This window comes from Alternaria hordeiaustralica (assembly GCF_023758085.1).
Source record: "Alternaria hordeiaustralica strain BMP 2776 chromosome Unknown scaffold_21, whole genome shotgun sequence".
In the NCBI taxonomy this organism is placed as follows: domain Eukaryota; kingdom Fungi; phylum Ascomycota; class Dothideomycetes; order Pleosporales; family Pleosporaceae; genus Alternaria; species Alternaria hordeiaustralica.
Window position 1 is genome coordinate 162458 of NW_026056793.1, and position 24111 is coordinate 186568.

General features: G+C 54.3%; 7 protein-coding genes across 7 annotated transcripts; 4 read left to right on the forward strand and 3 right to left on the reverse strand.

The window, feature by feature from the left end:
• Positions 1–1157: 1157 nt before the first annotated feature.
• J4E84_008363 (uncharacterized protein) lies at positions 1158–1943 on the reverse strand (the record flags this gene model as incomplete). The annotated part of the gene is made up of 2 exons (XM_049390939.1): positions 1158–1857; positions 1906–1943. The coding sequence occupies 2 exons, from the start codon at positions 1941–1943 to the stop codon at positions 1158–1160; spliced, it is 738 nt and encodes a 245-aa protein (XP_049241281.1).
• Positions 1944–2104: 161 nt separating this feature from the next.
• Positions 2105–3169, forward strand: J4E84_008364 (uncharacterized protein; the record flags this gene model as incomplete). The annotated part of the gene is made up of 1 exon (XM_049390940.1): positions 2105–3169. The coding sequence occupies one exon, from the start codon at positions 2105–2107 to the stop codon at positions 3167–3169; it is 1065 nt and encodes a 354-aa protein (XP_049241282.1).
• A 2731-nt stretch (positions 3170–5900) lies between these two features.
• On the reverse strand, positions 5901–7811 carry J4E84_008365 (uncharacterized protein; the record flags this gene model as incomplete). Its single annotated transcript, XM_049390941.1, has 1 exon — positions 5901–7811. The coding sequence occupies one exon, from the start codon at positions 7809–7811 to the stop codon at positions 5901–5903; it is 1911 nt and encodes a 636-aa protein (XP_049241283.1).
• Positions 7812–10829: 3018 nt separating this feature from the next.
• Positions 10830–12928, forward strand: J4E84_008366 (uncharacterized protein; the record flags this gene model as incomplete). Its single annotated transcript, XM_049390942.1, has 4 exons — positions 10830–10893; positions 11561–11725; positions 12127–12444; positions 12804–12928. 4 exons carry the CDS (start codon positions 10830–10832, stop codon positions 12926–12928), a joined length of 672 nt encoding a protein of 223 aa, XP_049241284.1.
• Positions 12929–16943: 4015 nt separating this feature from the next.
• J4E84_008367 (uncharacterized protein) lies at positions 16944–17819 on the reverse strand (the record flags this gene model as incomplete). The annotated part of the gene is made up of 5 exons (XM_049390943.1): positions 16944–17006; positions 17065–17470; positions 17533–17642; positions 17700–17734; positions 17786–17819. The coding sequence occupies 5 exons, from the start codon at positions 17817–17819 to the stop codon at positions 16944–16946; spliced, it is 648 nt and encodes a 215-aa protein (XP_049241285.1).
• A 1067-nt stretch (positions 17820–18886) lies between these two features.
• Positions 18887–19895, forward strand: J4E84_008368 (uncharacterized protein; the record flags this gene model as incomplete). The annotated part of the gene is made up of 2 exons (XM_049390944.1): positions 18887–19504; positions 19563–19895. The coding sequence occupies 2 exons, from the start codon at positions 18887–18889 to the stop codon at positions 19893–19895; spliced, it is 951 nt and encodes a 316-aa protein (XP_049241286.1).
• Positions 19896–20216: 321 nt separating this feature from the next.
• On the forward strand, positions 20217–23675 carry J4E84_008369 (uncharacterized protein; the record flags this gene model as incomplete). Its single annotated transcript, XM_049390945.1, has 2 exons — positions 20217–20222; positions 20703–23675. 2 exons carry the CDS (start codon positions 20217–20219, stop codon positions 23673–23675), a joined length of 2979 nt encoding a protein of 992 aa, XP_049241287.1.
• Positions 23676–24111: the final 436 nt, after the last annotated feature.

Below are 24111 nucleotides of genomic sequence, written 5' to 3' on the forward strand. Positions count from 1 at the left end.
TGTGAGATAGTTTGAGCGGGTTTAGCGTGCGGCCGAAGATGTTGTTGTGGGAATCTGCTGTCATCATTGTTTGGGGGAGGTTGGTTTTGACGTAGAATACCGCGCCGAGAGAATACAGAAGAGTGACCAAAGAGGAATTCGAAGCGGCGGGTGGGTGCGCGAGGAAAGAGACGTAGCCCAGTGTTGCTTGAACGCCTTTTACGTTGAAAGAGTCCTTCAAACTTATCGGCAGCCCATGCAACGGTCCCATAACCCTCCCTTCTCTCTTCAGAAAATCATCACATTCCCGAGCCCGAGCAAGCGCTTCCTCGAACATGATCTCTGTTAGGCAACTCACACATTGCTGCGCCACAGCTGCTCTCTTGCAAAATGCCGTGACCACTTCTGTGCTGGTCAATTGGCGCTCTGCCATCATCTTGACCAAATCTGTGGCATCGTAGTTTTCAGTAATGTCTAGCTCTTTCTCGGTCAGGATGCCGCATGTTCGTGGTACATCTAACACAGATATACTGGTCGTTTCTGTGTACTGAGCTGTTTGCGAAGAAGGCAGCCGCCAATCCTTCGGTATTTTCGCGTACACGGATTCGCGTTTCGAAGCGGCGAGGGTGCGCCAGTCGGGTATGGATGGTGGTGCTGCGGTCATGGTGTTTGGTGATGCGATGACTGGGGTTAGATGGATGGGATCAGGGTGTTCAAGTCGGAGTTGTTAGGCAAAGAAGGATGGTTATGTGATTCGGGGTTTGAGGTAAGGAAAAGGCAAATCGCAGCGGTGAGGATGCAATAGCGAAGACGCTACTGTGTATCATTGTTACATGCTGATGGTGAGGGGTTTGGGGGGCTATGGGGAGCCGGCCGAGGTTGCCGAGTCGGACGGAGATCCCGGGAGGCGTGCAGCGTGGGGATATGTGGGTTTGGACTGGGGTAGTCAGGTGCGTATGATGACTTTGTGCGGCATGCAGAGTAGGTTGTTGGTCGAAGAACTGCCAGATATTTATTTGGGTCGATGTCTGGATGTCCAACGTAAAGATTTCGCTAAAGCTACATAAGCTCTCAAGAACGCTTGAACTGGGTGGCACCATACCGGTAGAAATCTAAAGAACGCCCATGGTTTGATTAGAACTGCTTTGAGGATATGTTCGCTGTATCTGCTACACTCCTCAATCCCTCCTCCTCTCACTCCTCTCGTGTGGTGACCTGCTTCTCGTGTCCTTTCGCCGTCTCCGGTCTCTCGATAGTGATCTTGATCGCTTCGCATCGACATCGCGGTCTCGCCTGCGTTCTGTATGATCTTCTCGTCGCTTATGGTCGCGGCTTCGTGATCGGTGTCTGCGCCTCTCGTCGCGCCCATCGCGCACATCGTCTCCCCGCCTGTCGCGCGACCGTGAACGTTCTCTATGTCTGTGGCGTCGCTCTCTGTCCCGCGAACGACTCCGCGATCGATGACGTCTCCTTCGCTCTCCGTCGTCATCTCTGTGTCTCCGTGAACGCTCCTTCTTCTCCCTCCTCTTCGCCTTGTCGCCGTCGTCCTCCACCTTGGCCTTCTCATCTAGCGTGTCCTTGACTTCTGCCTCGTGTGCCTTCTGGCCGAGTGGCGTCAGGTTCGCGTTGTTGCGCACTGGCACGGGCAGACCCATCGCAGCTAGCATGGCGTCTTCCTCGGCCTCCTTCAGTTTGCGCTTCTCTTCCTTGATGCGCGCGGCTTCGGCTTCTTTGGATTCCTCGTCGCCCTTTGCGTACCAGTTCAGGTCGCGTCCTTGTTGCCAGCGGCCGACGGGGGCCATGAGCGAGTGGCCCAGGTAGTTTTCGCGTTGCGCATCGTTCTTGACGTCTTCCCATTTGAAGTCGGCGCGACCACCGCTGGGTACTGTCAGTTGGTGTTTTAACATCAAAGATGAGGAAGCTTACCGGCTGCCTTCTTTTCGCACTGTCTGCACGAGATCCATGGTGTTGAGTTGTCGTGGTAGTGGTAGGCAGAAGACGGCGCAAGTCGATTGCGGCCAACACGCGGAGGTGAGAGGCCCGTGCTACCTACCAGTAGCTTCTCCATCACCAACCTCAAGAGCTTCCAGCCCTGACACACTTCACTCACAAAAACACCGCCAACATGCCCCCGACACTCCCACCCCCCGACGAGCAAGAGTACGATGCGCCCTCGACCATCGCGACTCTGCCCGGGCAAGACCTGAATGCCGGAAACAACCTTTTCTGGTACTTCACCTCGTCGCCATGGTTCGACGCGGAAGAGTGCATCAACATATCCGTCTTCAGTAACCTCAACCTCCATGACCCGGCCAATGCCCAGCAAATCATGAATGACCCGACGCTGTGGAATCAAAGACTCAATAGTGTACCGCAAGGAATACAATACGTTATAGCTGGTGAAGGGCAGGGCGAAGGTCACCCATGGATTCTCCAGCGCCAACACAAGGCCGAGGTCACAGATTATGATGGCAACAAGAAGAACGGCATGTTTGTCGAGGGCAACTGGTATACGCACAACACCAAGGTTCTCATGGCGCCGAGTTTGCTGGACGTTGTGCAGAGTAGACTGCTTACCGTCGCGACACGCATGGAGCAGATGGCTGAGATATCCAAGAACATGACACACTGGACACCTGCGACGGGATACTCGTACTTCCCTACTTCACAAGAAGCTGCGAAAGCCGCGACTACGGCGAGTCGAATCGGTAGTCCGACACTTGCGCCAACGGACCCAGACGCAGCGGGCTCGCAGTCACAAGGAGCAGGAGCCCCGGCACAGGCGGCAGATCCACTTGCATCCACCACCGAGTTCTCAGACGCGCTGTTCATGCACTCGCTCAATCTCACAAACGCATACGGAGACGAATACATGGATGAGAATCCGCTGAAAGGCGAGCCAGGCGCGTTCGTCTTCGAGGGCACCAAGACCGCTGTAAATGCGAGGAACAAGGCACAAGAGCAGGCGGCACAGGCCTCACAGTCTACACCTGCTGCAGGGCTGAAAATCGAGACACAGCCACCAAGCAGAGCACCATCTGCAGTGGGCACACCAAAGGCGGTAGGAACGCCGACGACACTGGAAGCGCAGGGTAAAAAGGGCATCATCGCTCCCGCCCCCAAGAAGAAGAAGGACAGGAGGAAGAGTCAAGGTGGACTGACGAGTCCAACTACACCGAGTGTGCCGTAGTCCGTCGTTCGGACTCATTTTGGTGTAGGAGCTAGAACCCATTTCCTTTCCATGATACCCCGACTGTATACAAGTCAAAATCCAAAGATCGTCAAAAGTCGTCTTCTTCCGATTCACCATGCGCTTATACCCGTAAACTGACGTACGATTACCGATAAGAACACCTGCAGCCAACCGGAATGGAAGGTGAGATGCGACATCTAACGCCTCTGACTTTAGCCCGAACGCCGAAGTAAGCCACAAGGAAACGGCCCCCAAATAACGGGTAGATTGACATCTTGCATGTATAAACAGTCGTCGTTGCCACATCCTACTCCAACCATCACAACATCACAATAACACTCACCAACTCGCAAACATGGTTCTCCGAAAGGTCGTCATACCCGCCCCTCCCAACCCCCCCTCACCCCACAACACCACCACCAACACCACACCTCCCGCAAAACAACCCCACGACTACCTCCCCGTCCCCAACCCCATGCCCAGCTACTGGCTCCAAACTCCCCATCCCTACGCCACCCTCCGCACAACACCTTGCCTCCCCACGACATGCGACATCGCCATCATCGGATCCGGAATGGCTGGCGTACTAACCCTATACCACATCCTGCAAAACTCCCACAAAAGCTACCTCTCCACGGGAAAACCCATGCCGCGCGTCGTCCTCCTCGACGCCCGCTCCCTCTGCAGCGGCGCCACCGCACGCAACGGCGGACATTCTAAGATTAAAACGGCGACACTGGCGGGTATGCGAGATAGCAAGATGAGAACGCAGATGGCGGACTACCACCAACGCGTGATTTACGAGCTGAAAGCGCTGGTTGAAGACGAGGGGTTAGCTCAAGAATGCGAGTTTGAACTCCGACGCAGTTTTGATGTTTTCCAAGACAGGGAGGAGTTTGAAAAGGTCAAGAGGGTGTTTGATGATGCGGTGGAGAAAGGGGAGGGGTGGACGAAGAGCAGGAGTGTGGTTGAGGGGAGGTATGTGGAGGGGGTTACGAGTGTGAAGGGCGCGGTGGGGGCGTTTTCGTGTGAGGTTGCGAGTTTTTGGCCGTATAGGTTGGTTACGGGGGTGTTGGGGGGGTTGGTGGGGAGGTTTGGTGGGAAGGATGGAGAAGGGTTGTTGAATGTGCAGATGAATACGCCGGTTACACACCTCACCTCTACATCCAACGGTACGGTTCTACACACACCTCGCGGCACCCTCACCACTACATCCCTCATCCACGCCACAAACGCCTACACCCCCTCCCTCCTCCCTTCCTTCCGTGGCACAATAACCCCCTACAAAGGAATGAACAGCCACCACATGCCCTCCCACCCCATCCATCCCCACCTCTCCAATACCTACAACATATCCTTCGCCCCCACCCCATCCACGCCCTCCTCACCCAGCCAACCCACAGGAACAGACTACCTAAACCCCCGCCCAGACTCCAGCATCGTCGTAGGCGGCGGTTCCTGGCTCTACACCTCCAACCCCCACAACAAATCCCTATACTACAACACCGTCGACGACTCCGCTTCCACGGGGCACTTCCCCCCCTCCATCTACTCCCACTGGACATCCTACATGTCCACCAATTTCCTGGGCTGGGAGTCCAGCGCCGCCCAACCAAATAGTATCTGGACGGGCATTCAAGCGCAGACGCCAGATGGGATGCCGCATGTGGGCCGTGTTCCAGGGACGGAGGAGGGCCAGTGGATGTTGTGTGGGTTTAATGGAGGAGGGATGGGTATTATACCGGTGTGCGCGAGGGCCGTGGCGAAGATGGTGGTTGAAGGGGTGGGGTTTGAGGATGTGGAGGGGGAGTTTGGGTTGGTGGGGGGGTTTGCGACGGGGGAGGGGAGGATGATGGTGTGATTGATTGATGGGACGGGGAGTTGAGTGTTATGGAAGTGTAAGATGGGAAACTGCGATGTTGTGTTGACCAATCCTCTGCACGTTCAATATATGCATGGATGATCCTTGGTGATACTAGTTTTCATCGCGAGAAGCGCGTTCTATGGGCTTGGGTCTAATTACAATGTACGTACGGGATTAAATCTATAGATATATATACAATCTGAGAAAGAAGCTTATTTACTTAAACGGTAGGCTATCTACCGTAATAGTTTTTGATTCAAGGAAATCGTCACTGGTTGCAGAAGACGTACTAATGAGTGGGTAAATCCCGGATCCTTTTCGCGACCGATCGACTTTTTGCGAAAACGGTGCCAATGCTAAAGGAATCTCCGACGGATACGAGTCTTGACTAACTAATCATCCCTAAGAAGCGAATTGTGAAAGAGGAGAGATAGGCTCCTCTCGATGCCAACAGAAAAAACATAAACTCCATCCCAGATGCCGCTTGCTTCCCTTTTCATATTTGAGCATTTGCAGTTTGACGAAAGCCTTCATCAGAACAGTTTCTTTCACCCGCCAACAATGCAAGAGTCCCAGAAGCTAGCCACAAACACACCCGTGAAGTAACAAAGGAGAGATACCAAGCGACAAGATAGAAGCTCGAAATGATGAGGTCGTCGGTGAAGTGGAGTGTACAGGTATAAGGTAGAGAGGAGAGGAGATAGGAAATGGTATCTCTAACGGCTACAATCTGAACGTGGAGGGTTGAGGATTGGGAATCGTAGGACTCTTGCTTCCTGGAAACAACGTATTCCTCGAAATCAAAGCAAAGAAAAAAAGGGATAAGAAAAGTTGTCAAGACTACAAGTGGCAGGTCATAGTGCCTTACCACACCCACTCAAGGTCACCCAGATCGTCCGTGATCTGGGCGTGATCGGTATGAGAGCGCCAATCTTTGCTCTTGTACCAGTTGTCCACCTTCTGCTCCCAGGAGCTGACAGGGTGGTTGTTGTTTTCGTTGTGACTGGAGCCCCAGTGGATCGGTCGTCGGCCAGTTCCAGTCCGGCTCCGCTTCCGGGCGGAGTTCGGAGCTTCAGCAGACTTGGGCGACCTCATTGGTTTTGACGGAGTCTGCTGCTGAACTTGCTGCTGGGCCTGGACGGCAGGGCTGCGTCGACGGTCGCCGAGGGCAGCCCACTTGTCGGCAGCAGAGCGCTTGGGGCTGCGAGCAGGTGCTGGGGTGCGATGCTCCTCGAAAACGAATCCAGTCGCCGCGCTGACGTGGTCGACCGCAGTGCGAATGTTCTTGGGCGAGCGATCCCTGCTGTTGTGGACCGTGGCAGGGTTCTTCACCTCGGATAAGCCACGAGGGGTCGAGACGCCAGATCCGGCTTCGGAGACAACAGCCTTGGGCTTGGGCTTCTCAGCACTGAAAGAGTGGCAGTTGTTCTCAAGCTCAGCAAGGAACTGCGCATCGTCATCCTCCTCATCCCAAAGGTCACTCCAGCTCTTGGAGATCATGTCGCGCTTCTTACCGAAGGCGGACGACATGCTGTTGAAGTTCTTGGCAGGGAGCGAGCCAGAGATAGCAACGGGCCGAGATCGAGTGAAGTTCATCGACTTTGGTTCGCTGACGTCAACCGACTTGAAAGATAAGCCCAAGCCAGAGTCCACAAAAGATACGGCAGAGGCGCTATCTGGCTTGACGTCGTAGGGAGGACCCGGGAACATGTCGTCCTCGTAGATCTCGTCGTCAGGAATGGCTGAGAGCTGACGGAACTGCTGAGGTGGGGACATGGCCAAGGCCTTCGCCCATGGGAATGAACCATTGTTCTCGAGCTGCGGCGTCGAGATGGAGGGAGTGCGGAGGGGCTCACGGTTGGCTCCGACAGCGACGACGTCACGCTCCTCAGTGCAGAAGTCGTCAAGGCTCTCGTCATCGGTGGTGAAGCTGATGACGCGGGCCAAGGCATCCTTGACAGCGTTGAGGTTGCGCCTCTCGGGGTCGATGGCCAAGCACTGCCTGATGACCTCAAAGGTATCCTGCGACATGTTGGGGAACACGTCGAAGAGGCTCTGACGGTCGAGAGCAAAGTCGGCGTACAGAGGGTCTGAAGTGGATGGGACAGCGAAGGGGTTGCGCTGGAAGAGGATGTTGAGGAGGACGATGCCAATGGCCCAGATGTCTGCCTTCTCAGTAGAGTAGCCTGTGTTGCCAGGGTCGTACTGCTCAGGAGCCATGTAGCGGTCGCTGCCTACAGCAATCTCGTAAGACCACGTGTCGGTAGTGGCAAGACCAAAGTCGCCAAGCTTCATGGAGCCATCCTGGGTGAGGAAGATGTTCTCGGGCTTGATGTCGCGGTGGTAGATGCCCTTGGAGTGGATGAACTCGACGGCACCGACAAGCTGCATCATGAAGTCGCGCACGTGCTCGGTCTCGAGGGGGCCCTTGCCAACACGGATGGCCTCGTACAGGTCGCCGTTGGAGCAGAACTCGAGGACGAGGTAGATGTGGTTCTGGGTCTCGAAGGACTGGAGCAGGTTGACAACGTTGGAGTGGTCGCCAAGGTGCAGGTGAACGCCAAGCTCCTCGGAACGCTCATCGACTGCGAAAGCAGAAGGGCAGTTGACGGCGGCGGTGCTCTTGGTGATGACCTTGATGGCAACGTTGTCGCCAGTTACGAGGTCCTTGGCCTGGAAGACCATGCCAAAGGAGCCATTGTTGAGAGGGGAGATGGTCTCGTATCGTCCATGTAGCACAACGCCGTCGTGAAGGTGATCGCGCATGCACTCCATTGGAATAGTGTGTAGTGGAACGGGGTGGCTGTCGTGGTGAAGCCGAACAAACAAAGGAACAGGAAGAGGGGAAGCTCGATATGCGGATAAACAATGGGCAGACAGCCGAAAGCCCAAAAGCGATGCTCTATCAGACTTTTAGGTGACGGAGTCTTGGGAAGATATCAATAAATGGTTGTAATGGCGGCCGATGGTTATGGGATAGGTCGGACCGGATATGTCGTAAGGCAGCAGCGGGAGGCTGGAGAAACAGAAAGCAGTCGTCGGTGATATGCACAGGAGTCCGTCGACGGAAACAGCAAGGAAATGCTCAAGAGAGTGTGGTTCTCATTTGTCGGTATTAATTGCGTATGGATAGCTCGAGTCAACGAGCTGTCGGGGTGGGTGGAGGAGGGATGGAGTCGTAGACGTCCGGAAAGGAAGAGGTATCGCTGCGTAAAGAGAAGAGAGTCGTAACACGTGGAAGTGGAGGTGTCGTCAGTAGGCAGACAGTAGGGAGGTGTCTGGATGACGCTATTGACGGCGTGAGTCAGATGGCACGGGCTCACGCGGAAAGGGAGCTAGCAGGCTGTCGAAGGTGGTCGAGACGATGCTAGTTGGCGGTTCGCTATGCTGGATTCGATCGAAAGAGCATCAAACGTCTGCCTGGGAAAGCTATTGCGGCGGCGGTCGGGTCGAAGTGAGGTGAGGTGAGAGATGAGGACGAGCGGGTACTCGGACTAGCTAGCTGTCGGACGGATGTCGGGATGGCCAGCAGCAGACTCTCAATATCACATCAAATCAGACCCGGCGGTGGCAGCTATATGGTCGAGTAGATGCGTGTATAGCGTGGTTGGCGTGGGTGTGTCGGGAGTCGGCGGAGGGCGGAAGGGATGGTGTTGTTGACGTTGTTGACGTCTGAGCTGCGAGCGGTTGCGGCTGCGGAAGGAGCGAGGGAGGAGCGGTGGTTATTAAGGCAGCAACGGACGGTGAGGAGTGTTGTGGTGATGATGAGGAAGCAACGCTAGAGCTTGCAAACAACGACGAGAGCAAAGTAGGTGGGTACGTGTTATGGAGGCATCGGGAGATGGTGGTGAGGTGATAGCGGGTAAAGGACGGCCAGCTGGGTATTAGAGGGCAGCGCGCCAGGAGCTGCTGCCCTCGGGGGACCCACCAGTGGCAGGGGTCGTGCTTTGGGACTAGCGGGCCTGGCTAGGGATGGCTACGTGGCTTGCATTGGATCAGGTGCTAAAGCAGCACGAAGACCTGGCCAACCGGCGCCGCCACTGGCCTGCCAACTTTCCATGACTTTCTATCGGTTTCCACCGTGGTCGTCACCCGTTGTGCCTGCCATCACTTGCGCCCCGTCCCCGTCGGTCGTCCCTGCTTTGGCAGCCGGTGGGTCCTGGCCATATGGCATCATCTCTTGCACAGTCATCGGCTCCACCCTGATCTCTGTGCTGGCGGACGAATGCGCAGAAATTAGCTATGACGAGCGCTGAAACATTGTCCTGGCCGACGCGGACAGGGCACACTTCCAGACCTCGTCCAGCCTGTCCAGCCTGACCAGCTGTCGTGCGCCAATGCTGGCTTAGCCCCAAGCGCCGCCTCCAGGGCGCTGCTGATCGTAGCCCGTTGCACCGTAGCACCCAACTGCCACCTGGCCTGTAGAAGCCCGCGCCCGCCCTCCACGAGCTGCTCCAACGCGACCGTTATCTCTCGTTTCGTGATGCTTGCCACTTTGTCCCGCATGAGCCTTGCGCTCTCTGCACCCGACATTGGACGTCCTGCTGTCGTGTGCTCAGATTGTCCGCAGTGTATCCGTCGCGCAGTACTGTGCTATCCAGGGGCTGATCTACGCCCCAATACAGCATGACAAGTGTTTCGTCGCTAGCTCGCGGCCATTTGGTACACTATTCGGCTGACTACTGTCTATCGTCCCTCGACATCGGCCTCAAGGGTCGGGCGGGTCGCGGCAAACATTAGAAATCTGGGGAAAGCTCATGCTGCGATGCGATGCCATGCCATTGCGACTGCCATATGACCCTGACAGGCTCAGGTGGCATCGCGCTGCTTCACAGTCGGGGTTCATGCCACCGCTCTACCTGAGACAAAGCCGTGTATGCGCTCACGCCGCAATAGCCTCGCGCGTCCGTCCCGCCTCGAATCCTCTGTTTGTTGTCTTGCTGCGCAGGATCCGGAGTAAGCTTCCCACTGCACCCTAAAGGAGGGCTCGCAGTAGCTTGCAGTAACTTGCAGCCTCCTGCATCCACAGCCACCCAGAGAGCGTCTTGGACAGGCACTCGGCGGGCTACTGCAGGTAACATGCACCGGGCCATTTCTTTGTACCCACTCGCTGTACCTGTCCCTGGGCTACCCATGAGCGGTGTAGAGAAACAAAGACAACACACTCTCCCCCAGCCTATAGCATTTTCAACTTTTTGCGTTGAGCCGGGAGGATTTGCGTGACAGGCGGACGTACAGTGGGTCGGCTGCGGAAGCTATGTGGAAATCTTGCGACATCGAGCATCGACATGGCCGGGTTAGCCAGGAACACCCGTCCATCTCACCATGGTCGCCCGTAAACACGAGTGAAGGTGTGGATATTCTGGGGCTCGCATGACGGTGTGCGCCTCAACGCCAGCCTCATCACGATCATTGCCACGAGCATGTACGATCATTGCAAGGAAGTCGTTGGGGAAGAGCCATCGTGACTGTACGCGACTGCCAACCTTCAACCCCCGATGCCCGATGACTCCTATGCTTTTGAAAATTTTCTTCTCGACAGCACGTTCACGGCTGTCAGGCCTCATCCGGCATCGTCAAGCAATATTCAAGGAACTTGTTTACACATGTCAATAATACACAACTTGCCGTGGTAACCTCACCGCCATGTTTTGAAGTTCCCGTCCTCAAGCCTCGCACCAGTTAGCTGCCAGTCCAGACACACAACTACAGTTCGCAGTATAGAGGCGCTATAGCAGAGATTTTCTTCTCACCGCCGTTCACCGCCCTGCACTCAACAACAACAAGGAAACAATGTCGCCCGCGTCCCTCGACACCGCGCGCTGGAGCCAAGCAGAGGTAGTGTTGCTCGACATTGGTAAGTCGCTTGCCATTCTCGAGTCCCGCATGGCTAGTCGAGAACGACTGCAATCAGCCTCCACCAACCTCGCGATGCATGCAGCTGTCTAGTCAGCAACTTTCCGACGGCGATGCCTGCCACCGACAAGACCTTGCACTGTCTGTGTTGCTGCGCTCTCCCGGGCGCTACCCCAGCTTTTGCCTGCGCCACCCAGCTTCGCCTTCCAATGCGTTGACTGGCCTAAACATCTCAGGAGGCTGACTGCTGCCAGAGGGCACTATTTCCAGCATCTCATTCGTCAAAGATGTCATGGTAAGCCTTCATGTTTCTATTCTCGCGTCTCACTGCCCAGCGCTTCCACCTTCCCTCGCTGTCGTTTTGTTCGTCTCGAGGCGCATCTTCCCCGCATTCGGAATCGTGATCACCACCACCAACCTCTGTCGAGAATCACGCCGGCCCGCCCTCCCATGCCAGCCTGGTGTCACCCGGCAATGATGAAGCCACTCATGGCTCCCCTCGCCTCTTTCGCCTCCCCTGAGTTCTAGATGCTTTTCCGACCTGCACCTGCCACTCCAACGATGATCTCGCGCTTCCAACCTCCGTCATCTGTCACGCGACGTCCGCCAGTGGGGTTTCCTCTTCGCGCCGTCTCGCTCACAATAGCCGCAGTACCCGTATGCACTAGACAGTCTCACAAGACTAGCACGCAATTCGTGGTCGGATGCCGACTTCCAAACCCTCATCGCATCGTTCCCAGACGACGCCAAACGCAGCGCCGATGCGCTACTCGCCCACGTACAAGACCTTACGCGGCGCGATGTCAAGGCTGTGTACTTGAAGCAACTACAAGGTGGGTAACAAATTGTGTGTTTCAACATGGACGACGCATCCCGGGCCTCCCATGTCCAGCCAAATGATTGCCAACACCAAGCGCCGACACCGCGCCGCTCTAAAGCGGCTAGCTCGATCGAAACAGAGTAATGATTCGATCGGCCAGTCACCACCGGTAGCATTATCGCGATAGTCGCCGCCTGTCGCAGCGACCCTTGGGGGTGCCAAACCCTCTTCCTGTCAGCTCGACGCCGCTCCAAGACCCCATTCCGTCCATCGCACCACAAGCGTGGCGATCAGCCCATTCTAAACGCTGCTTGCGTACTACCATCACCACACATGCACATTGCCTTTATCGATCTTATCAATCATCGGCCAATACACATAGTTGCACCGCAAAACTAACCCCTTTGCTCGCAGGCCACCTATGGACAACCGGGTTCCGCAACGGTGATCTCAAAACCCCGCTCTTCAGCGATGTAATCCCCCAACTCGAGCAGTGGAAAGCAGCCGGCAAAACACTGGCCATCTTCTCCTCCGGCAGCGTGCAGGCTCAGCTCCAGTTCTTTACCTACGTCACAGACGGTCCGAATACGCGGGACATTAAACCCCTGTTCGCCGCTCACTACGACACGGTGAACGCCGGTCCTAAAATGGAAAAGACGTCCTACGAGAAGATATGCCGTGAGCTGGGCAAGGACGTCAAGAACGTCGCTTTCTTGACTGACAATGTAAAAGGTATGTTGTATTTTCGTGAGGCTGTTACGGCGAATGGTGATTTGAAACAACACACCACCGCCTTCTCACCGCCCTTACATCTGCACCCCACCACCGCATCTTCAGCCCACTCTTTGTCTCGCGTTCCGAATTCGTTACTTACCTATCATCCCACCATCATATGTCCTTCGTCACGCCGCATATTCTCGTCTAGAGCCTACTGCCCCTCTCGTCCACATCCGCGTGTCTCGTTCCACTTAAGTCTTTCCCGTCACGCGACCCCACCATGTTTCACATCGATACATCTTCTCCATCGCACGTGGCTAGCTCCATATGCACACTTCATGTACAGTGACTAACATGTTTTGTGATTTGAATAGAAGCTGAAGCGGCGATGGATGCGGGTGTCTATGCTGTTGTCGTGGACAGACCGGGTAACGCGCCGTTGTCGGATGAGTCGAGAGAGACGTTCGCTGTCATCGAGACACTGGATGCGTTGCCTTGAGCGGATCGACGATGAATGGGGGTGTTGTCGCTTGGAGCGCTGCGGGGAGGGCTTCATACGTGGTAGTCGTTGTCGCGACTCGGGTGTCGAGGCCTGATGACGGGTTGGTTCTTTAGATAAACATCAACATGAGCTCTTGCCTTCATTCAACTCCCTTCCCAAAGCAACGAAGCTCTCGTCATATCCACTCCACATGCGATCTATCGGTAATGCGATAAAAACCCAACGTCTGATCGTCAACACAGCCCAACCCAACATCGCGAATTATCGCTATCACTATAAACTCATCAACAATTATCCGAAGTGAACCAGTAGTTCAGATTCTTTCTATCGTCCAGACTAAGCAGCTAAACAAAAACTGTTGGGGCAAGATTTGAAGGGTATTTACTAGTAGTTTTTCAACTTCGGACTGTACACCAAAGCGCGAAAGCAATTCATCCACATCGCAAAGCCCCCAAGATTTTGCGCAACTTGTCAGCCTTACATATACCTATAGTTCCTTGTAATGTTGCAAGTTTCTGGAAAAGAAAAGCGTTGTTGCAATTATCTTCCCCTCTCGATACATCCCACCCAATCCCGATGTCCTCCAACCCACTCATCCACTCATCCACCTTTCCAGCCATATACCGAACCCACAAATTTGGGTAAACACACAATACTGTATAGCACGCGATCCTGCCAACGAATGAAATTAGCACCATCGCGTGGTATATAGTGTTGTGTATCCACCCAAATTCATACCGAAGCCCCCGAGAAAGCAGCCGACAAATCGCACAATCCTTCCAGTACGCCATCACAACTCCCGCGGAGGCAACCAGGATGGAATGGAGATTCTGAATCGATCCACATTGATACCTCGCTCCGAAGATTCTGAGTTGAATCAAAGCCAAGAGACGCATCAATGCAAATCAACTCAGAACCCCTTACCCCGTCCCTGGCTACCCGACTACCTGACTGACATTACGCCAATCTTGAAGATTTCCTAAGTTAAAGGCTGCTGTAGCAATCTGCAACTGACAAAGTCTAAAAGATTGGGGTGATGGTTAAGGTGTGGAGAGTGTGCGGTCTACTCGCACTACCTACCCCGGGCTTGGAAATTATATTAGTGGAAGTAACGGCTGCTACGATGGATGGCTATCACAGCAGCTGGTGCTTCGACTGATATAATTTACAAGACTGGGAGAGGGGAGGAATTCCGATACAAAAAGTGTGCGCCCGTTGGGTTGCTCGATCGTGCGGTCGTCGGAAGATAGCAAGCGTGGTGGTTTTGGATGGCTAGTAAGCCCGTTCCAGTATATAGAGAGTATGGTAGAGGACCTTTTCGTGTGCGCATCCCTAGGGACAACTATCGTCCAGGTCGACTGTTGACATTCGTTGATCTCATGGACGCTTCTGCTCCACCATAACGTGAAGCTTGGTATGGTGGAGCAGAAGCATCCATGAGATCAACGAAATCGGCAGAAACGCCTCGCCGACGTTTGGTCACCAACAATCACCAAATTAGTCGAAAAAGCTCGAGATACCATCGATTACGCCGCTCGTGACCGTAGCGTTCAGGTCGACTGTCAATGTCCGTTGATTTTATGAATTCTTGAAAAAACGCGCCACAGATTCATAGACCGCCTCTGCAGGAATTCGTAAAATCAACGACATATACACAAATCATGATTTCGCATGAGTATGTCAGTGATCTATACCCGAAGCATCGCGCATTTCGTTCGATGGAAATACGCGGTGCTTTGGACATAGATCACTGACACAATTATTAATCATACGCAGATTCATCGCCCGACCTGTGGTCAACGAATGGCTTAGCTGAAAGCTTGAGACCATGGCCTAAGCCGGTCGTTGACTACACGCAGGCGAGAGCCTGCCACTCTCGTGGACGGCTCGTTGGTGTTGTTGTCTCGGTCATCGCATCCGCTTTGAGGGTTAGGGTTGGAGATTGATAGGGACGTGTACGGGACAATTGCGAAAGGGATCGGCGTGGAATGAGCGTGTACCGCCTGCGAAAGCTCCCACAATGCGACGACTTAGCTCCAGACCCGGACTTTTTGAGAACCTGACCCCTCCTGTATTCCACCTCTTCAAAATTCCTCCCCAGCGACCCTCCTCACCCACTCAACCGTCTCTTGCACACGACTCAGAAAAGGACTATGCCCACACCCCAACCTAGTCACCTGTACCTCCCCACCCTCCGCCCTTGCCATCTCAATCATCTTATCCTGCGCAATAACCGGCATACTCCTATCCTCCTCACAAACCAAATAAGCACTAGGAATCTTCTTCCACGCCGCCCCCGTCGTCTTCGCATAAGCGCTCGCCAGCGAATGCGGTTGGATTTGCGAAAACCAGTATGTCTGTTCGTCGAGAGGAAGGTCGGAGTAGAAGACATGTGGGTCGAGAGCGTGGATGTAAGGTCCGGAGATTTCAGTCCAGGGAGGGAAGGTGTGGTTCACCGAGTCCATTAGGCTGACACCTTCGGGTAGCATGCTGGCAGCGATGTATCCACATCTGGTAACCCCTCCTCTTTCCCCTCGATTTTCTCGCTCGGTTTTTCCGAAGCCGACGAGCGCGCTGCTGGCGACGATGCCGCCCCAACTGTGGGCTAGTACGACGACGTCGTTGCCGGAGTCGCCGATGGCGGTGTTGATCATGGACCGGACGATGGCGATGTCGGCTGAGAGGTCAGTGGTAGGTGTTGTGCTGCCGACGGAAGGGAGTTGGCGCGCGTGCGTTGTGTATCCAAGAGCGTGCAGCTCGGTAGTAAGAAGGGAGAAGGCGGAGGGTGTGTGCCAGGCGCCTGGAATGAGAACGAGTTGCGGTTTAGTCATTCTGGTGTTGGTGATGTTTGGAAAGCTCGTTGGAGGGATTGTGTCAGTGATGCGTCGTCGATGGGAAGGAATAATGCGAACAGGTCTGCTTAAAAACCTGCAAAGAAGGCGTCCTAACGCTGGTGTAGGCTCTAGGGTATTTGGCCTTTTCCTAGGTCGTCGTATTCGGAACCGGGAAACAGGCAAGAACGACCCGTACCAGCAAGTTTATCGCGCACTCCGAATGCGCCTTCCTCCCTCAATGGCAGTCATGCTGTCCAACGTAGTAGTTCCCAGACGTGGAAGTTTATCGCGCAGTTATCCCGATGGAGCGATTCCGCACGAAGAATGCTATGGCCCGGGGTCCTTGGGCACCGGAACTCCGAAACTAGGTTGTCGCGGGCGTAAATGGAGAAGGGCACGGTGGCATGCGTTGTACATTTGGTCCCCCGAGATACGGCCATATATCCACTCTCTTTGCTCGAAGTAGGCATGTATTCCTCTTGACCCGATCTTTCCATCGTATCTTGACAGTCTTTCTTCCCGTGCTTCCTACAATCCACGGGGCCATTGGCACTAGCTGGCTTCATTGTTTCCGACTGGAGAGAAGGGGCAGTTGGTGTGGGCCGTATAGTCCAGTCAAAGGTCTCAGTCTGCTCCTGTAGCTCCATATTCCCTCTCCTTCCTCTTACAAGACACCCCCCTCATATCTGATCATCTCGTCATGGTGTCGATACCAGCACGTGCGTCCGAGTTCGGTGCGATGTTCACATGGCGTGCGTCGTATTGCCCGATGGCATAGTGTTGTCCGTATACGTCCTGTCCACAGTCGTCCACTGCAGTATCCGTCGAAGTGTGCTGCACTGGCAAAAGGAAATGGTGCAAAACGAAATTGGTAGTGTGGAGTGGGGCAGACATGGTGTGAAGGATTAGCGAGGTATGTAGTGCTCACGATATGCTTACAGCCAATCAGAGCTAGAGGCTTGGGAGGGTATCCTTGTCTTCCCGACAGCGCAAGCATTCACATCGTGGAACCAGGGTTGTATGAAGATTGTATGAAGACTTGTATACGAAAAGCTGGAGCTTGGGTATTGTTGTGTGTATCTTTCGCCGTTTCTTTCGGCAATGTATGCGCCTCTAACGCCGACGGTGCCTGAAATGCCTTCCTTGGTACATGCTGAGTGCCGACTCGCTGCATGTGTCTAAAAGAATCTCCACCAGATGAAGACGATGATGATGAAGGCTAGTCCGCCGATGGGTCCGTACTGCGCATCGTTAGTATTCCAAGTCTGCTACCACAACGTGTTTCCGTCCTGAACTCACCTGCTTCAACAACAACTCCCAGTTGATGCGCACGGCAGCCTTCTTGTACTTCCTACTGTCCTCCCGTAACCGACTCGAGATGTCGCCCATCCTCTCCAGACTGTCTCCTCGATACAGCAGATCCTCAATGTTCTTAGTCATGACCTTTGTAACATTCTTCAATTCATCGTTTAGCTTGTCCAGGTTCTGTGTCGCCCTCGAATCTTGGTATGTCTTCTTTGTGCTCTGAATGAACTGATCGAACCCGACGAACTCGTACGGTCGGCATGTGGGCGAGAGGTACTGTTGCGGTTGGTATGTAGTGGTGAATTCGCGTTGGAGGTCGGAGAGGTATGTGAACGCGAGTTTGCGCGGGTAGGAACGGTCGCATATGCAGAGGAAGCAGAGGTCGCCCTCGATTATGTAGCTGGTGGTTGCGTTAGCATGTGATCGCGAATGCTGCGCCCAGAGATGAAGGGTAGAGCATACTGGAATGTGTAGTTTCCACTCTCTATACTTGCTTGTTGTTCGGCGTTACGGTTTAGGCGTCGCTGTAACATCTTTACTTTGTTCGTGGCCTCGATGAACTCGGCATCATTCTAGAAAATGTGAGTCCCATTTTTAGGCTACGTGAACAGCTCGAGAAGCGCCGTTACCTGGTTATTGTCGACCGAGGCTACCAGATGAAGGCCTAGACATGTATAAGCACGTGTGCAGTCTTCAATATGGCTGAGTTACTGACCGTCGAGCCGCGATATTATGGTGTGTTTGATCATGGCGGCGGTTGAGGGTGCGGAGAATTACAGCTGGTGAGTGTACAGCGTCGCCAAGTATTATGTCGAGCGCAAAGTTAGGCCCGAGGATGTGTAGTCGCGTGGTAGGGGATACGTGTCGGGCTGATGATACCAGATCGCAAAGATGACGATGCGGAAAGGTCGCGCGGGAAAGCGCACGGACGCCCCAACGGCCATCACCGAACAACCAGCATGCCGTGACCCTTCAATGCACTGTCTCTCATGACTCTACAGACGCTTTAATCGGAATAACAGGGCCAGATAGACTGTCTGGATTGATATCGGTATCTTTGTGACGGCACATCTGGTACAACCTCAACTCAACGCCCCAGCCACCATGCGGAGCCGAGCTGCTGTCTTCGCGTACCCCTTCAACACCTTCACTCTATCCATTGAGTGGCGGACGCGCTTTCAACCCTGATTCAAGTCGCTCGAGGCTCAAGCTTCCCAGTGGAACGCGACCATAGCCATCGGTAGATGAGCCTTGCGGAACGCGATAGCTACTGCCTTAACACAAACGACATCACACCGGCATTTTGCCAGCTGCCGTGCATCTCATCTTACCCAGGTAGTCACTTGCACTTACGACGTCTTGCAAGAAAATACTTGCTCAAGTTCGACATCAAACTTCTGCATTCAGTCCAAACGACAAAATGTCGTTACCAGTAAGGTGCGTTCCTATTCTTCACTACTCCATGTACCGTGCGGCGTCTTCACGACTTGTCTGCCAAGCGCGTGACTACCATTGTGCAACTTCTCAATACGACCTCCACATTCACTTCGCGCACCGAAATTCTTCTTTTCACACGTGACTGTCGCTTGGTCCAGTAGCTTATTGTTCGCCTGTATCCACTGCCCGACAATAGAAAGCTCAACGCGGATTGGCAACCCATATGTCGTCTCCCTCAGCTTCGATTGACAATCATAGACCTTCATCCGCCACCCGACTCACCTCTCCACACGACTATCAACCGACACCTCTTCCGCCCGCACCAAACTCAGAGCAAACCACTGCACCACCTCCAAAGACACCAAACAAACGAGCCAAGATGCACCACTCTGACCCAGACTCCTCACCTCTATCTTCACCGCCCTCTTCTCCATCCGAGCAGGTCTCAGCCATTCCCTCAAGTCTGCCGAGCCAAGTCCCAGATTCTGCCATCTCAACAACAGAAAACGACTCCTCCATCATGCCATCGATCGAGTCTCCTTCCCTACCTCAGCAAGCGCTGGCGCCTGCGTCTACTACTATGCCGACATCCAACATGGGCGCTAAACGCGCATCCAAGCAGAGCCCGAAGAGGTCTCACGAAGAAGTCGATGATGACGACGAAGAGCCCGCCTTCGGTACACCGCCTCCCAAACGCGCAGCCAGGAGTACAAGCTCAGCAACAAAAGCCAAGACTACGAAGAAGAAGACGCCTGCTCCAAAGAAGCCTGCGCTCAAAAAGCCGGCCCCGAAGAAAGCACCAGCCAAGAAACCCGCTCCTGCAGCAACACCCAGCTCACGCCCCTCGCGCAACCGCAAAGCACCAGAGCGGTTCGAGGAGTTTGAGGAAAAGCCCACTCCCAAAGCTGCCCCGACGAAGAAAGGGTCAAGCAAAGTTTTCGATCCAGTTTACATCACTACAAACTCCTCCAGCCGCCTAGTCAAAGCCGACATCTACGTAAGTCTTCTTCGCCATCTCCTCACTATCCACACATCAAAGAGCTCACACATCGCAGCACATGCTTCTTGAAGGACCAGCCTGGACCAGTCTCAGTGCAGAACAGCAAACCACACTCATCTCCATGCTCCCCGAGAACACCGCGCACCAAGCTCTCCTCGCCAAGATCAGCGCCGGCAACACAGAAGACACACGGCCTTCAGCCTTCACGTTGGCAAACAACTGCTTCCGTACCGATGTCGCCAAGTTCCAGGAAGATCTCAAGAACGGTCATTTGGCGAAGACGTGGCAGGCGGCTGCTGAGCAGGCTGTGATTGAACGTGCGGCGGGGGAGTATGATGAGTGGAAAGCGGCGGAGGCGGAGTCGTGGTGGGGGCAGAAGAGCAAGTAGAACACTCGATGGCAGGTGGAGAGCGCGACATTCTGGTTCAGAGGTTGTTGCATATGGCGATCACGGTCTACGATCGCGCATTATAGCAATGCTGGTATACGCGTACCAAGACTTCGTTTCGGCGAGCGCGCTTTGAGCGTTGTCATCTGGAGCTTCGGAGTGCGACACCGACCGCATCATGGCTGGGGGAACTTGGTGGGCAACCCCGAGGTTCAGTTGCTACGTCTAGTATGTATCTTCCCTCCTAGATATCATTTCTGCAAAAGGCATATGTAAACGCAACATCTTTCCATTACTCCGTGTGTCTTCTCGAACCCAGCTATGACTGTATCCTTATCTCTTTGTTCCTTTGTTTGGCTCCCGATCGCATCAGTGAAAGACCAAAAACTTCCAACAACGTGACTTTTCCGTTACGTCAGCGCACACTATTGCGACTTAGCGAGTGTAAACAAGAGATTTTCTGTTTCTTTGCATTCATTGAGTCGCGACTCTGCTACCCCTCTATCTTGGATATTCTCAGCCCACTGCGACGATACCGCGACGACACCACAACGCGTACCCCCGCATCCATCAGCAACCGCAGTAGCATCGAAGACGCTGAAGTCCAGGGAAATAACCCGAAGGAAATACACCGCAACCGAACAAGCGAACACCTGCGCGACAAGGTCTCTACCGCAGTCACGCTATCAGCGTAAGTCCAGCCCCCGCCTCATCATCCCACTCACACCATCACTAACATACCCATCAGCGCTGTGACAAGTAGCGAGGAAATATCCATCTACTACCCCTTTGAATACTGCGCCAGAGACATCCGATCTCCTGCAAGGCGTCAGTACCAACTTCGCGACCGGCGCCAGGACCGCGACAAACACCATCAAGAAGACCACAAACAAAACATCAACAGTCACCGCTTCCGCCACCTCCAACAACACAGCCGCAAAAATGGACGCTATCGTCTCACCAACTCTGTTCAAGCTTGTAAGCGCCGGCTACACTATCATGAACAAGGCCAATTCCGCTCTCGAATATCGCGCCCTCGAATATGCGTTGTACTCCGCCATGACAATTCGGGGCACTGTAAGTGTGATGAGGATCTGGAAAGGCGCAAGGACTCCACCAGGAGTCGACCATAACACATGGAAGGCTATCACTTGGCGCGTTATTAACTGGCTTCATATTAAGCTTAAGACGAATGTTGGTCTACGGAAAGAGCTAGAAGTTGCGAAGAAGCAGCAGAAGGAGCATGAGATGGAAGAGAAGGCGAGGTCTGATCGTACTCGCCGGACTACACAGGTCGACGAGGTTCCAGACTTTGCGACACCTGCTCGCGAAGAGCCTACAGCAACACCAGAAGTGGTCCGCAAATTGCGAGAGGCACTCAAGGAGACGAGTGATCAACTGAAACGTAGCAATGCGCTGGTCAAAGAGCTCCAGCAGTCTACGAGCAAGCCTGCGCACCAGAGTAGAATGTCCACCTCGTCTCACAACTCCTCAACTCCAAAGCGAGATGCACTGGAGGATATGGGGCATCAACTTCGGGCGGCGCGACAAGAGGCTGTAGACGCCAAGATGGAGGCTGCTTCCAAGGACGAGCAGCTACGCCTGGTGCGAGAAGAGGCCGATGGGGCGAAAGCCAAAGTCGCTTCGCTACTGGCTTCTCGTGGTCAAGAGCCTCAGGCGGTTAGAGCTCAAGTGGCTTCCCTGGAGGCCGAGCTAGAAGCTGCACGACAAGAGACGCAGATGGCTAACGTGGAACTCCTCTCAGTCAAGGAGCAATTGGGTTGCGCGAACGAAGCCATTAAAACCGCTGGATCTGGCTTGGCCCAGGTGAAAGAACTCGTGGGGAAAGTCCAAGAAGAGAAGGAAGAGGCAGAGGCCAACGCAGCTTCTCTAACCATGCAGTTGAAAGCGTCCCGAGAAGAAGAAGAGAAGGGCAGAGCTGATGCAGCTTCGATGGAGAAAGACTTCCATGAGGTGCGATTACGGCATAGCAAGGAAGTCACCGCGCTCAAAGAGCAGGCCAAGGAGTGGGAAGGCATCGCTGCGGAGGCGAAGGAGGTCAACGATCAGGTGCAGACCGCTCTCAACGAGGAGAATGATGAGCTCAAAGAGAAGCTTAGGAATGAGGCTGCTAGTCGCGAGACACTGGAGATGGAAGTGAAGAAGCTGAAGTCGGAGACTGACGGTGCGAAAGCCACAGAGATGGCTGTCACCGCGGCGAAGTCGCCCACTCCATCTGAGACGCAAAAGCCACCGAGTGCGATCTATTCCGACCATCCCCTCGATTACCAGCCACGTCTCGTTTCCGTCGCCGGAGTTACAAGCCCATCTACACCCCTTCCCACTACATCCGCCCCTCCAGAAACTGCTGTCACGGCCTCGACGCCAAAGTCAGGATACACACCCGATCACGAAACTCTCATCAAAGACTGGAACACCAGAGAAATCGGGCTCCCGGTATATCTAGAAAGGTTGAAGGCACTGAAGCGAAAGTCTGATGATGAGGGCGAGACACCCAGACCGATCAAACAGCTCAGACTTAGCGGCGAGAACACCGAGATTCCGATAGGAAATCTACTGACGCCTGGCGGTGGACCGGCATTCAAATTCGCCGTACAAGAAGCAGGCCAAGATGCACAGACAGAAGACGATGGCGACGCATCTATCGACCTATTCTGGGATTCTTTCGAGGGCGACGCGGACAACTCAGGCACTTTCACATACGGCTTGGGCGACGAAGTTGGCGCAGAGGCAGCAGCGCTTCCCAATCAAGACGCAGATAACGCCGAGACCAACACTCATGGCGATACTCTCGTCATTGACGGCGATACTCTCGTCATCGACGGCGATACCATCATCGATGAAAGCGATCACAGCAACGACGATCTCTACGCCATGCCTTCGCCGAGTCCAAATAAGCAGCCGCCTCCGGTCGTCAGCGATATCCCCGACGTCGACATCCCCGCCATCGAGCTGACTCCAGCTACCAAGCGGAAGATCAACGTCGACGACGAAGAAGGTTCACCAAAGCCGTCTCAGGTCCCGAGGACTAAGGAGGACCTTGGCGGTGAGCAGACGCTGGCTTTGGAGGACATGACTCCAATTGCCGTTACTCGCAAGCCCGCTGTCATTCTGACACCGGTTATGAAGCGGCTTTTCACAGATGATGACGGTGAGGAGCCGCCGCCGTCGTCACAGATGCCACCTAGATCGTTGCAGCGACTGCCTAGATCATCAAAGGCGTCGAGGACGACGGTCGACCTGGGTGATGAGCAGACTCCATCTCTGAACGAGATGATGACGGAGAACGTTGTTGATGCGTCTCGCGAAGGAGACGAGACGACTGAAGTCCGCGGTCCACCCCAAGTTCCGGCCGAGAACGAAGATGCTGCACCAGAAACAAACCCTACAACCGAAGAATCAGCAGGCCCAAACACCAACACCACCACAACCCCCAACACCTCCGCAACAAACGTACCCAGCACCGCCCATCTTGCGCCCCCGGCTCCATCCCAATCCCAGGCACCCAACACCAGGAGCACGCGCAACGCCGGCAAGCCTGTCGGATCTCTCAACGAGAATGTTTTGAGCAGAATCTCGGCGTCGCCGATGAAGGGTGAGAAAGAGACAGACGAAGAGGGTGCGAAGGGACGTGGCAAGTCACCGGCGAAGACCAGGGCAAAGTCGCCAGCGAAGACAGCGGCGAAGGCACCGGTAAAGGCACCGGAGAGATCGCGAGTGAGCAGGAGCCCGTCCAAGCCGAAAGGTGATAGATCTTAGCTTGAGGCAAGGTCGATGAGAAGCAGGAGAACGGAAATGAGAACGGAGAATGAGGACGAAGACGAGGACGAGGACGAGAGCAAGAACAAAAACGACACTCGCGCAACAAAGATCGACACCGCAAAGAGACGACTAGATCTCTCGACTGCATTCGCGAGGCTCGTGTATATGACACGAGGATACGGAGCGATGCGGTCTCCCCAAAACGCCGGGACAGTGCCGATAGGGTATCTCCCAGCAAGAAAGAGCAGGAGACTATACCAATCAGTGCGACACCATTAATCTGGGTGTTGGCATTGATGGCGAGGTATAGGACGGATCGATCCAGTACGATGAACACAGAGTTTGCAATGGCTTTGATGGAGCAAAAGGTGTTGAGCACAGCGTAGGTTGGAAAGAGAAGAATGCTGTCGGACAAACAAAGAGATCTGTGTAT